Source organism: Urtica dioica, chromosome 9 (assembly GCF_054948205.1).
Source record: "Urtica dioica subsp. dioica isolate 48M chromosome 9, U.dioica_male_clone48M_v1_H2, whole genome shotgun sequence".
Classification (NCBI taxonomy): domain Eukaryota; kingdom Viridiplantae; phylum Streptophyta; class Magnoliopsida; order Rosales; family Urticaceae; genus Urtica; species Urtica dioica.
In genome coordinates, this window is record NC_142764.1 from 11,827,591 (window position 1) to 11,838,590 (window position 11,000).

Below are 11,000 nucleotides of genomic sequence, written 5' to 3' on the forward strand. Positions count from 1 at the left end.
TATAAAATAACAGACAATTTCAAAATTGTTATACGTAGTCTTAAACCTCTAACAAATCTCAACAAAAATATTTTATCAAAGATATCATTAATCACGCGGCGCGCTAATCTAGAACGGCTTCACCAAGACTGACGTTATTGTGTAAGAACCTGTCAACACAGATAATAAACGTAAATTACTGGAAATTATCTCATTCTCCACATTTAAGTAATCTGAATGGAAATAACTGTAAATAAATAATCTTTACCTCTACATTTTTCCAAAGACTGACATTCGAAAATCTTCATTGTTAAAAAAAAAAAAAAATTAACAGTGAGAGTCGGGCCACCTCTAACCAAGCTCCGATCGTCTCTCCCGCCAACCACCGTCGTGAGGCTCGTCGCGACCCCCTTCCGGAGCGCCGACCACGGCCTCCCTCCGGACTCCGAGAACACCGACTCCTTCCCCTACGCTCTCGTCAACCGCCTCCTGTGGGCGTCGATTTGGCTCCGACGAACCTTCGCCGACCTCCTCCGCCGCCTCCGACCGATCTGCGTCATCGGCAACTTCTTCGGCTGGACTGCCCCCTTGGCCGCGACCTCGGCGTCTTTCTCGTCATCTTGGCATGTTGAAGGTTAAAAAAAAAATCCAAATCTGGTTTTGTGGAGAGAGAGAGAGAGAGAGAGAGAGAGAGAGAACGTGGATTCTAATATCTGGTAACTACTTTCTACAAAATAGGAATTTAACATGCACAAAAAAAGGGGAAAAAAATAACGTGATTTTAAAAAACTATCTTAATTATTGAAGGACAAAAAAGTAAAAAATATTTTGCCACCTAATACGTTTGACTATTTCCCTAAAAATCTCCAAACATAGGTTAGATCCCAAATCAAACGTTTTAGGTGGTCTAATTAGTTACAAATCTCTTTTATTTTTATGTTTTGAAACAATTCAGCACGTGATCCATTGATATTGTTCACGTAATGTTCTTAACAACAACATGGCCAGTAAAAAAAGGGGGCCTAAAAAATACATACATGCAGATACACAAAACAGCATCAAGCATGACATCGAGTTTTATGAGAGGGAAAAAACCCTCTGCAAAAGTCGCTTTTAAGTCCATGTCACAAACAATTCATGACCACCTCTTCTGACGGAGCTTTGAGATTGTCAGGTCTGCTCCTCCAAATCCGTCGAGTGTGGCTTTAGCTGATGGAAACTCAGCTCTAGATGTTAAACTGTGACAGAACACACAGAAATACAAAACAAGCTTGAAGAGAAAAATAAATTTCCTTTCCAACCTAATCGCTGAACCAAAGCTTAGTTTTGGTCCTTGCAATTAAATTTACCTTTTACACTTACACAAAACGTGAAATTACCAAAAAAATGATTCAGGAGATACACAAAAGTAATTCTGATCTCTTGGAGCAAAATAGACAAGTACAACTTTCCGATCTCAGAAAATACATTCAGCAGATGTTGTAGTGGTCCGAAAATAAACTTGTTCTTTATAAATTCAGTGCTCTTGAAAGAGCAAACTTTTTTTTTTCCTTTAATGAGCATTTATCACATGAATTATTCACATCAGGGTTCAAAACTACGCTCTCAAAAGTTGCAAAGTGAATGATTTTCGAAAAACAAGAGCTTGTAGTGCAAGTGTAGGATTAAGGAGGTGATTCTTAACCTGTTCCTAAGAACGACACATGGCATCCCTACTCGCTCGGCTCCTGCGACGCTGGATTGGCTTCCTGTGACAAATACACAGTTGTAGACAGGCAAACCCACACTTTCAGCTCCGGCACGCAGTGCTGATATGATTTTCTCTAAGCTGGACAAGTGTCAACGTGTCAGAAAAAGTTGAGAGAAATCAATGTCGCAAGTAAGCAAGGTGATGGAGGAGATTTACTAGCCTTTCGGTGGATGTGGTATCTATCTCCACACTTAGCTTTAGTGTCGATGCAACTTTCTCCGCTATCCTCCGTTTCTCAGCAGACACTGTCCAAAAGCAATTACAATTTCATTTATTACCAAACGTTTGATAAGGAAAAAAAAAGGCGAGCATCAAAAGAATGTAACTAATTGTAAATAACAACGTACCAGCTTTTTTGGCTTCCTCTGCCATTTCTTCTTTCAAACCAGAGGAGAATTGCTTGCCGAGCACAACTCGTCCGTACATACTTTGCTCTACCTCTTCATTTCCGATAATCTTAACCTTTTTGGCTCTCTCGTTGCCCAACTTTTCCAAAATAGAACTAACATGATTTGAACATATGAATGGAATTATTAGCTAGCACTGTCAATAATGAAAAATATTTTCTCTTTCCCGGAAAATAGACAATTTTTTAATAAATAAATAATTAGTAATAATATTTACATGGATTACAGCAGAAGAAAATATCATTTTGATGCTAGGGTTCTTTATTATTCTCGGTAGAACCAGTGAAAGAAGCATTAGCAACTCCTAAAGCATTAGAACACCACAAAGCTACAAGGTAGCTAATACTGTCTAGACTGAAAAAAATATACACAATAGATTATCGCAACAAAAACAAATGAAGCTAAGCAATCGATAACTAACTGCATCAGAAAACAGTGACATATAATGACTAAGAGAAGGAAACCTGGCAATACGAGAAAGCAAAACCCGTTCACTACTAACTGTTCTTTGCCCTTGTCAAAATTTAAAAAATGATCTTGAGTATACCTTGCTAATCTATCTGCACTTTTACTGTAAGCGGTTAGAAGGACTACAGGGACTCCTTCATTGTACGCATCATCAATAAATCTGCAAGTACATCAGGATTATCAAATTGCTTCAGAAACTGGTATACCAAAAACAACCTCAGGATTATCAGTCATATAATGACTTTAACAGAAAACTCATTTACATAATTCGGCCAAGTCCGTCTATCCTGAAGACCATCCATAGAGTTACCTCTTCCAACAGATCTAACCATTCACTAAATTCATTTAATTCCTGATTCGGAAAGGTTCCTAGGAAATTTGAGATCCCAATCAACGTACGAGGTGAGATAGCTAGGAGTGATAGGACATATCCTATGAAGGGAAGGAAACCTAATAGCCAAAGTTTGAGACCCGCATCAAGAACCCTTCCGAAATCTGACAATCAAACCATCTCGAATCCTTCATCCAACTCTTTTGTAAAAGTCCTCTTGTACCAAGAACATCAATCTCCATGGACTTCGATAAGATCTATTTTAACTATCCCCCAGAGCCCATTCTTTCTTCCCCTTCGGTTTATCAGAGCCCTTCCCAAAAGATAATTCGCCATCTCTGTATATTAAAGACTAATCAGAAAATATTTAACTCACTCTTCTGCTCCAGGCCGCAAAGGTAAGTCAGTTGACACCAAAAAGTCATCTAAAGCATTTCCCTGCCAGAAAAAAAAGCAGCGTAAAACATCTTGATTATTTTGTTGATATTCGCCTTTAAGTAAAATGAATAAAGGATCTTGGTATGGCACAAAGTTCATTAGTCAATGAAATTAAAATATAACTTTACCAAAAAATCATAATACAAGGAAAGTTCTATACAAGTTGTGGGGAAAATTATACTACCTTTTCTCGCAAAACACTTTTGATAAACGACCCCTTTTCACTTGTGGGCAATGATGTTGGCCAACCAATCTGTACAGCAAACTCAAACAATGATAACTCAAATCACGCTAATGATTATGAGCTATACAGTCCCGTTTCAAACTGTTCATAGCTGTACAAGAAGAAAAACTAACCCGGTTAAAATACAATGTCAGCATCTTCTCCTCATCGCCAAGACTCTTCCTGGAAATTCACTCACGTTTTAGGCGTAATATAAATCTTGATTTTTTCACTTACCTTTTTTTTTAAAATAACAAATACTATTATGTCTGGTTTAAGTTCAGTAAATACACATAGGTCATTTCTTACTACAGGACAAGAAAAAAAAGGAATTAGGGATTGAAATTTATCAAGTCAACTCTAACTCGGTGCACACCTTACAAGATCTAAATAAATAGGCTCGCTCCAGTTTGCACAGTCCAAGCCAAGCTTTTGAAATGCTGCAAGTATTTACAACAACAAAAAAGAAAACACAGATAAGAAGAAAAAAAACAATACAAAATTAAATTGGTGAGAAAACCAACAGACATTTGCCAAACCCTTGTTAAATGATTGGCGATTTCCCAAGCGATATGCATCCACAAGAACCCTGAAAGTAGTTAAAGCATTTAGAAAAAGATGTTCCATGGTGCTAACAGACAGCTTCATATTTTTCAAACGTTACAACAAAATCACAGACTTAGAATACGGAACATCCTAATCAACTTCACATCATTTGTTCATGATCTCAAGGTAGAAATGGGATTAGACCAACTGTCAGATTACTATTAAAAGAAATTGGAATAACTGTTATCTAGTAAAGAAGGCCATTGGTGAATTTTATTTATTTTTTATTCATGTGTGCTTCAAAGGCCATTGGTTAATTGAGAACAAGAGTGGGGTTCTAACATTACTATTGTACGAAAAAATAAGTCTACATCTGAGGAAATTCATCAAGACGCCATTAAGCAATTTACATAACAGAAATCCAAGTAAAAAAAATTCAACACTCTAGTCATAGTTGAAGAAATAAAATTTAAATAACTCTTCTTTCTGCTGAACCCAAAAAAAACAAAATCAATAAACTAATGGCAAGCTTTATACAATTAAAATACCCTTCAACTTGGAGAAGAACAGCAAGTTTCTGAGACGAGTCTTCATCGTCGTTTTCGGTTCCGAGTTCTTGAGGCGGCGATGCTGAGCAAAAAGTCGTTACAGGATTACTGAGAAAATGTGTGGAGCTTTTCGCGGGAAACTTGGACCAAGAAAGTGAGGATAAAAGAGTAGGAGATTTTGTGGGCGCCAAAGCGCAACGATTGGCAGTGGTGGAAAAGAATGGTAGAGATTTGAGAAGTGGACACAGAGCCGTGGTTTCCATGGCAGACTTAGTTGCTAATCGCCTACTCTTTTTCTTGGCATCACACGGCCTAATAACGCAAACAACCACTGGTCGGCCATCATATAAATAATAGCTGTTCTCTCTATTATTTGGGTCTGTTTTATAATGATTTATTAAGTTAAGATAAGATAATTTTTTTTATTGGAAGTTAAGATAAGATAAGGTAATATGGATTTTATTATTTATTTAGTGATTCGAAAATCGAAAGTGAATAACAGTCCTCGGGTTATTTTTCAGGGTTAGGAAAAAGGAAAATTGACACTAATAATACCATATCAACGTGACTTACTAAATATAACTCAAAATCCAAAAATTGATAAAAATAGTATTATAAGTAAGTGAAAGAATTTATTTTTTCTTTAACTACAATCAAAACATATTAATGAAGATCAACCTTTTTTGCTTTTTTTTTTCTTCAGAACACAGTCAGCCTTGAGAGCCTTCAAACAAACCGTGAGAAAAAAAAACACTAACTCCTTCTCCGCTTGTGGGTCGCCGGAGATTTCTTCAGGAGGGTCGCCGGAGTGCTGGTTGCCGGAATCTTACTCGCCGAAATCCAAAGGATGGTTTTTTTTTTCTTGCATATCTAAGGTTTGAATCATAAACCCATTTTAAACTCATTTTGCAATAATCCTAAACCCATTTATTCCTTCCTTCAAATCCAAATGACGGTTTGTTTCTTACGAATCCAAGGTTCTTCTTCTTCTTGTGCTGATGAGGTTTCCTGCAAATCCTAGATCCAAAATTTCTTCAAACATATTTTGGTAAGTTCTTCCTAGTTTTTACATATAAGAACATGTTTAATTGTTTTGATTCATGCTGAATAGGTTCCATTGTGTTTGGGTGTGATTTGTTTGTCAAAAATGACGTTTTTTGTTGATTACCCGATTTTTCCAGGGTGTCACGAACTGCATTCAGTTCGTGACAGAAGTGTCACGAATTGGATTCAGTTTGTGACAGAAGTGTCACGAACTGGATTCACTTCGTGACACATGTGTCACGAACTGGATGTTTTTCGATGTTAATAACTGTTTTTTAATACTCATATCTAATATGACCGAACGTATACAGCTATGGCAGAAATATGTTTATATGTTAAGCATAGCAGGAAGTGGGTAAAATCGGGAGTATATCAAGACGGTGGTACTCTTACGCTTTTACTTCCTACCAATCTGAATTACCCAAGTTTGATGCAAACATTGTACGCTCGGTTCAATCAACGTCAAACATGAAGCTAACAGGCTCATACCGCCAACCATAGACGACAACGACAGTTAGCGATGTTATTTGTACTTGAGGAAGAACGAACTGAACCAGACGAAGTTGAATCTTGTACTTGAGATTAGTCAGGAGGCATTTCAGGATAAAAAAGCGGATGAAGCCTCTTCTCCACGGGTTGGATCCACTCCAACATCAAACACAAGCGAGAGTGGATTCGCTTGCAATTGAAGTAGGATCATTCCAAACATGCCGAGTCCTATATCCGAGTCACGTGAATGGGACTTACCAAGTCCGGAGGCTTTCGTCAATGATATTGTTGGGTTGGATGACATCAATACTTTTAGCCAAGCGACACCGATATCCCAACCCAGAGGGTCTCCGCCACCAGTTATTTTGTCGATAGAGGCTCTACCACAGACTCAACACCAGCAAGAGCCTCATCTTCCACCACAGCCGCCAACTCGATCCAAAAGAAAAGAGAAGGTATCGAGCCAAGAGAATGGGGGGTGTTCGATTACGGCTCCCGAATCAGATACATGTGTCGAGAGTAACGATATTGAGGTGATGGATATTTTATCTCCGGTAAGTGTGAAAAAAAAATTATATGCAAACAAAGTGGCGTTGTTGAAGCATTTGCGGATGGATGCAATCAACAATCATTATCGGTTCAAAACGAAGAACTCATCTCCGCTCAAACTTCATGTCATTTGTGCGGGTGAAAATTGTGATTGGGCGGTCCGGGCAGTGAAGCTAAAGAACACGAATTGTTTTGAAATTAGTGTTGGAATCGATCTAGGGTTTGAGAAAAAGTTTAACGCTTCGTTAAGCGGCGGAATTTTAAAAATTTTCTTTTTAAGTAAAACTAGTTTTTACTAACCTAGACAAGAGCATGTGCATGTAAATAAAAACTAATATGAGCTATTAAAGTTACTAACCTTTCTTGAAGCTTGAACCTTGTAGAAGCTTTTGGAAAGTTGTAACGCTCGTCTCCCCTCGCAGCACGTCTCTCTTTCTTTCCTCGGCACCTCGAGCAACCACGAAAGTTTCTATCACTAAATCACTCGAAAAGAAGGAATCAGTGAGTGGGCACTTTTAAACACTACGACTTAAGAACGAGTCTCGAAGTCGCAGAGCTAAACACTAGGTCGAGTGAGGACCTAGGTGCCAAGACAAGAAAAATCGAAAATATAAACTAGAGAGAGAGAGAGGAAGGGGCGGCCAAGTCTAGAGAGAGAAGCTCTCAATCTCTAAAACTTTGCATGAATGAAAAGTGTGGAATGAGGCTCCTATTTATAGGAGAGGTCTCACCTTCAATAAGGTAGTTTCCTCTTCTATAGAATATCACATATTCATGAGCCAATTTCCCTTTTCCTTCAAAGAGGTGCACGTCCAAGACAAAACAAGTAAGTCCTTGGATTTGTTTCCTCTTTTGTTTGCTTCTCTCTTGACCACATTTGGGCGCCCACCATGTTTCCTCTTAGGGGAAATTTGTTTCCTCTTTTTCTTTTGGCAAGTATCTTGATACATTTATGCACAAAATATTCTCTCTTCCTATGGGTATTATGGGCGCCTATCACCTTCTAGAAGGGGCTTCTAGAAGCTTTTCCATTTTGTTCATGACAACATGAAAAAGGCCCATTAAGAATTTTCAATAAAATTCTTATGAAATGAAATTAATCCACAAGGCCCAATTAATCATATTATGGCCGAGTGACATTAAGTCATCAAATGAACTTGTCAAAAAATTTATTGACATTCATTTCATCCTTTGTCTCAAAAGACAAAAATACCCTTTTGACAATTTTCGTTCTTGTTTTGACTTAGCTTCCAGTTTAACTATTCCTATCGATGTGATTCGTGACAGTGACCTCATGGACCCAAATGAACAAAGCTTTAGCTAAACACTTGGACTCAAAAGTTCACAAACCTTTTCCAAGTTTAGCTTAATGCCAGCTGACTCCACTAAAGAGCTGACACTGAAAATCTCTCGGTTCAAATGAATTTGTTTTCTACTCAAGAATTCGACCTAATCATAATGAGCGGATCCACTGAATATTATCTATGCTACCCTTCATGAATGTCATCAGCTAGTCGGGATTTACTAAATTACCATTTTACCCTTCTAGCTGTTATTTCCTCAACTCCTTTGTCGCTTGTGAATAAGTTAGAAACAATGTATTGACGAGGAGCTAACAAGTCACATTGTTTCATCCAAAAGAGTCAAGACTCAATTTGGACACTGGCCAGTTCATTTATTCACACTCCAAGGAACAAAGCATGAGGTGACATACATTGCATTTCAGCAATCTTGTACATGAATTCCATATCTATGAGAACTTCACAAAGTTACTCATGACAGACTCACAACTTAGTACTTCACCAATAGGCCTTGTTCGGAATCACATAGTGAGTCCGAACTTTGACTTTCTCAAATGAGAATACTAAGGTGTGAAATGGCATGTCTCATTTCAGGATTAAGGTAAGCATGATGCAATTCATACATAGTGACTTCGAGACATAAGAGGTTAAATGGTTTGTTCTTATCTTGTCTCTAGAAGTGCACTGGTCAATTCAGTACCTTCGGAAGATACCTAGAAGAACTATAGAGTTCCTAACTCTCAATGCCTCATAACCAGACATCATAGATTCTTCTAACAATCATACTGAGGTCAATAGTCCTTTGACCCTAAGATTGCGAATATATCGTTTTAAGCAAACTACGAAGAGTTTGTTCATGCAAATCTAAATTTGTCTCTTCGTAAGTTGTTAAGTTTGTTTATGGACTAAAAGACTAGGGTTTTATCATAAAGCTTCAAACAAAGAAAGATTGAATGAACGTTTCAACTTTTTATTAATGAATAAGCAATTACAAGCAAGAGTCTTCGTAAGACTATATGACATCAAATGTACATAAATAGACACTACTGCTCTTCTTGTGGGCACCATTGACAACAAACTCCCACTTGACTCAAAGAAGATGTGAGTAGTCCTACATGCCTAATCCCTCTCGAAGTTGGTCGAAGACCATGTTCGCTAGGGCCTTGGTGAATGGATCTTCCAGAGATCTACTTCACCTCCACGTCTCCGCGTTGCGCGATCTCTCGAATCAAATGGTATTTCCTCTCAATATGTTTAGAGTGCTTATGGCTTCTAGGTTCCTTTGAGTTAGCGACAGCCCCACTATTATCACAATAAAGGGTCATGGGCTCGTCGACGTTTGGAACAACTTCCAAATACTTAAGGAACTTTCTAAGCCATACAGCCTCTTTGGATGCTTCACAAGCAGCCACATATTCTGCCTCCATTGTGGAGTCAGCAATGCAAGATTGCTTAATACTCCTCTACACGACAGCTCCACCATTAAGGATGAACACAGATCCCGAAGTGGATTTCCTGGAATCCTTATCCGCTTGAAAATCGGAGTCGGTATATCCCGTCATAGTCAGGTCAGTACCTGAGTATGTAAGCATCAAGTTCCTAGTTCTTCGAAGATACTTAAGAACATGCTTAACAGCAATCCAGTGCTCGGGTCCAGGGTTGGATTGGAAACGACTAACTACGCCAACGGCGAAACATATATCAGGTCGGGTGCAAAGCATAGCATACATGAGGCTTCCTACGGCAGAGGCGTAAGGAATTTTCCTCATGTCTTCAATCTCTTGTGCAGTCTTGGGAGACTGGTCCTTAGAGAGTGAAACTCCATGCCTAAAGGGTGTTTGACCCCTCTTGCAGTCTTGCATCGAGAAGCGATCCATCACCTTATCAATATAAGATGCTTGAGAGAGCGACAGGGTCCGGTTTTTCCTATCTCGAAAGATTTGGATTCCCAGAATGTACGCGGCTTCTCCTAGATCCTTCATATCGAATTGCTTTGCTAGCCAGACCTTAACCTCAGATAACTTACCCACGTCATTACCAATGAGTAGTATATCATCGACATATAGTACCAGAAACACAACTTTGCCTTCGTGTATTAACTTGTAAACACAAGGCTCATCTATTGACTGTTCAAAGCCGAAGCTCTTTACAGTTTCATCGAATCTAATGTTCCATGACCTAGATGCTTGCTTTAGTCCATAAATGGATTTAAGCAACTCACAAACCTTGGTCTCTTGACCTTTATCCACGAAACCGTCTGGTTGAGCCATGTAAATGCGCTCGTCAAGATTGCCATTCAGAAAAGCTGTCTTGACATCCATTTGCCAGATCTCATAGTCGAGAGGTGCAGCTATGGATAGGAGTATGCGGATGGATTTAAGCATCGCGACTGGCGAGAAGGTTTCTTCATAGTCAATCCCTTCTTGTTGGGTGTAACCCTTCGCCACAAGTCGTGCTTTGAACGTCTCGACGTTCCCATCAGGACCCCTTTTCTTCTTGTATATCCACTTACACCCTACGGGTTTAATCCCTTCAGGAAGGTCTACAAGTTTCCAGACTTTGTTGACATACATCGAGTGCATCTCAACTTTCATGGCGTCAAGCCAAAGGTTTGATTCAGAACAAGCCATTGCTTGGCTATAGGAAACAGGATCATCCATGTCGGAGACGGCTACAAGAGAGTCTCCATAAGACATGTACCTGTCAGGCTTTTGAGTAGCCCTCCCACTACGTCTAAGTACTACTTGACGAGATTCTGACGAGTTAGGTTGTGTTTCAGTTGGGGTAAGAACAGTTCTTACAGATGAGGTAGAAGCTTCCTCACCCAACTTTTCTTCAAGCACAATTTTGCTTCTAGGTTTCGCATCCTTCATGAAGTCCTCCTCAAGGAAACGAGCATTCGTGCTAACGAAAGTCTTATCGTCCTC

The 11,000-nt window shown here is 39.0% G+C and overlaps 1 protein-coding gene across 1 annotated transcript; it reads right to left on the minus strand.

The window, feature by feature from the left end:
- Positions 1 to 894: 894 nt before the first annotated feature.
- On the minus strand, positions 895 to 5,035 carry LOC149384951 (Haloacid dehalogenase-like hydrolase (HAD) superfamily protein). Its single transcript, XM_089626564.1, has 11 exons — positions 4,691 to 5,035; positions 4,136 to 4,185; positions 3,973 to 4,036; positions 3,731 to 3,779; positions 3,558 to 3,626; positions 3,312 to 3,373; positions 2,684 to 2,764; positions 2,077 to 2,231; positions 1,890 to 1,974; positions 1,664 to 1,807; positions 895 to 1,217 (listed from the first exon to the last, which is right to left on the minus strand). The coding sequence occupies exons 1-11, from the start codon at positions 4,951 to 4,953 to the stop codon at positions 1,115 to 1,117; spliced, it is 1,125 nt and encodes a 374-aa protein (XP_089482690.1). The 5' UTR covers positions 4,954 to 5,035; the 3' UTR covers positions 895 to 1,114.
- Positions 5,036 to 11,000: the final 5,965 nt, after the last annotated feature.

Coding starts and splice junctions, on each gene's coding strand:
- LOC149384951 (XM_089626564.1), bottom strand. CDS start 4,953: ATGGAAACCACGGCTCTGTGTCCACTTCTCAAATCTCTACCATTCTTT. Junction 3,374..3,557: donor AAAGTGTTTTGCGAGAAAAG/GTAGTATAATTT, acceptor TTTTTCTGGCAG/GGAAATGCTTTAGATGACTT. Junction 1,218..1,663: donor TGTGTCGTTCTTAGGAACAG/GTTAAGAATCAC, acceptor GTTCTGTCACAG/TTTAACATCTAGAGCTGAGT.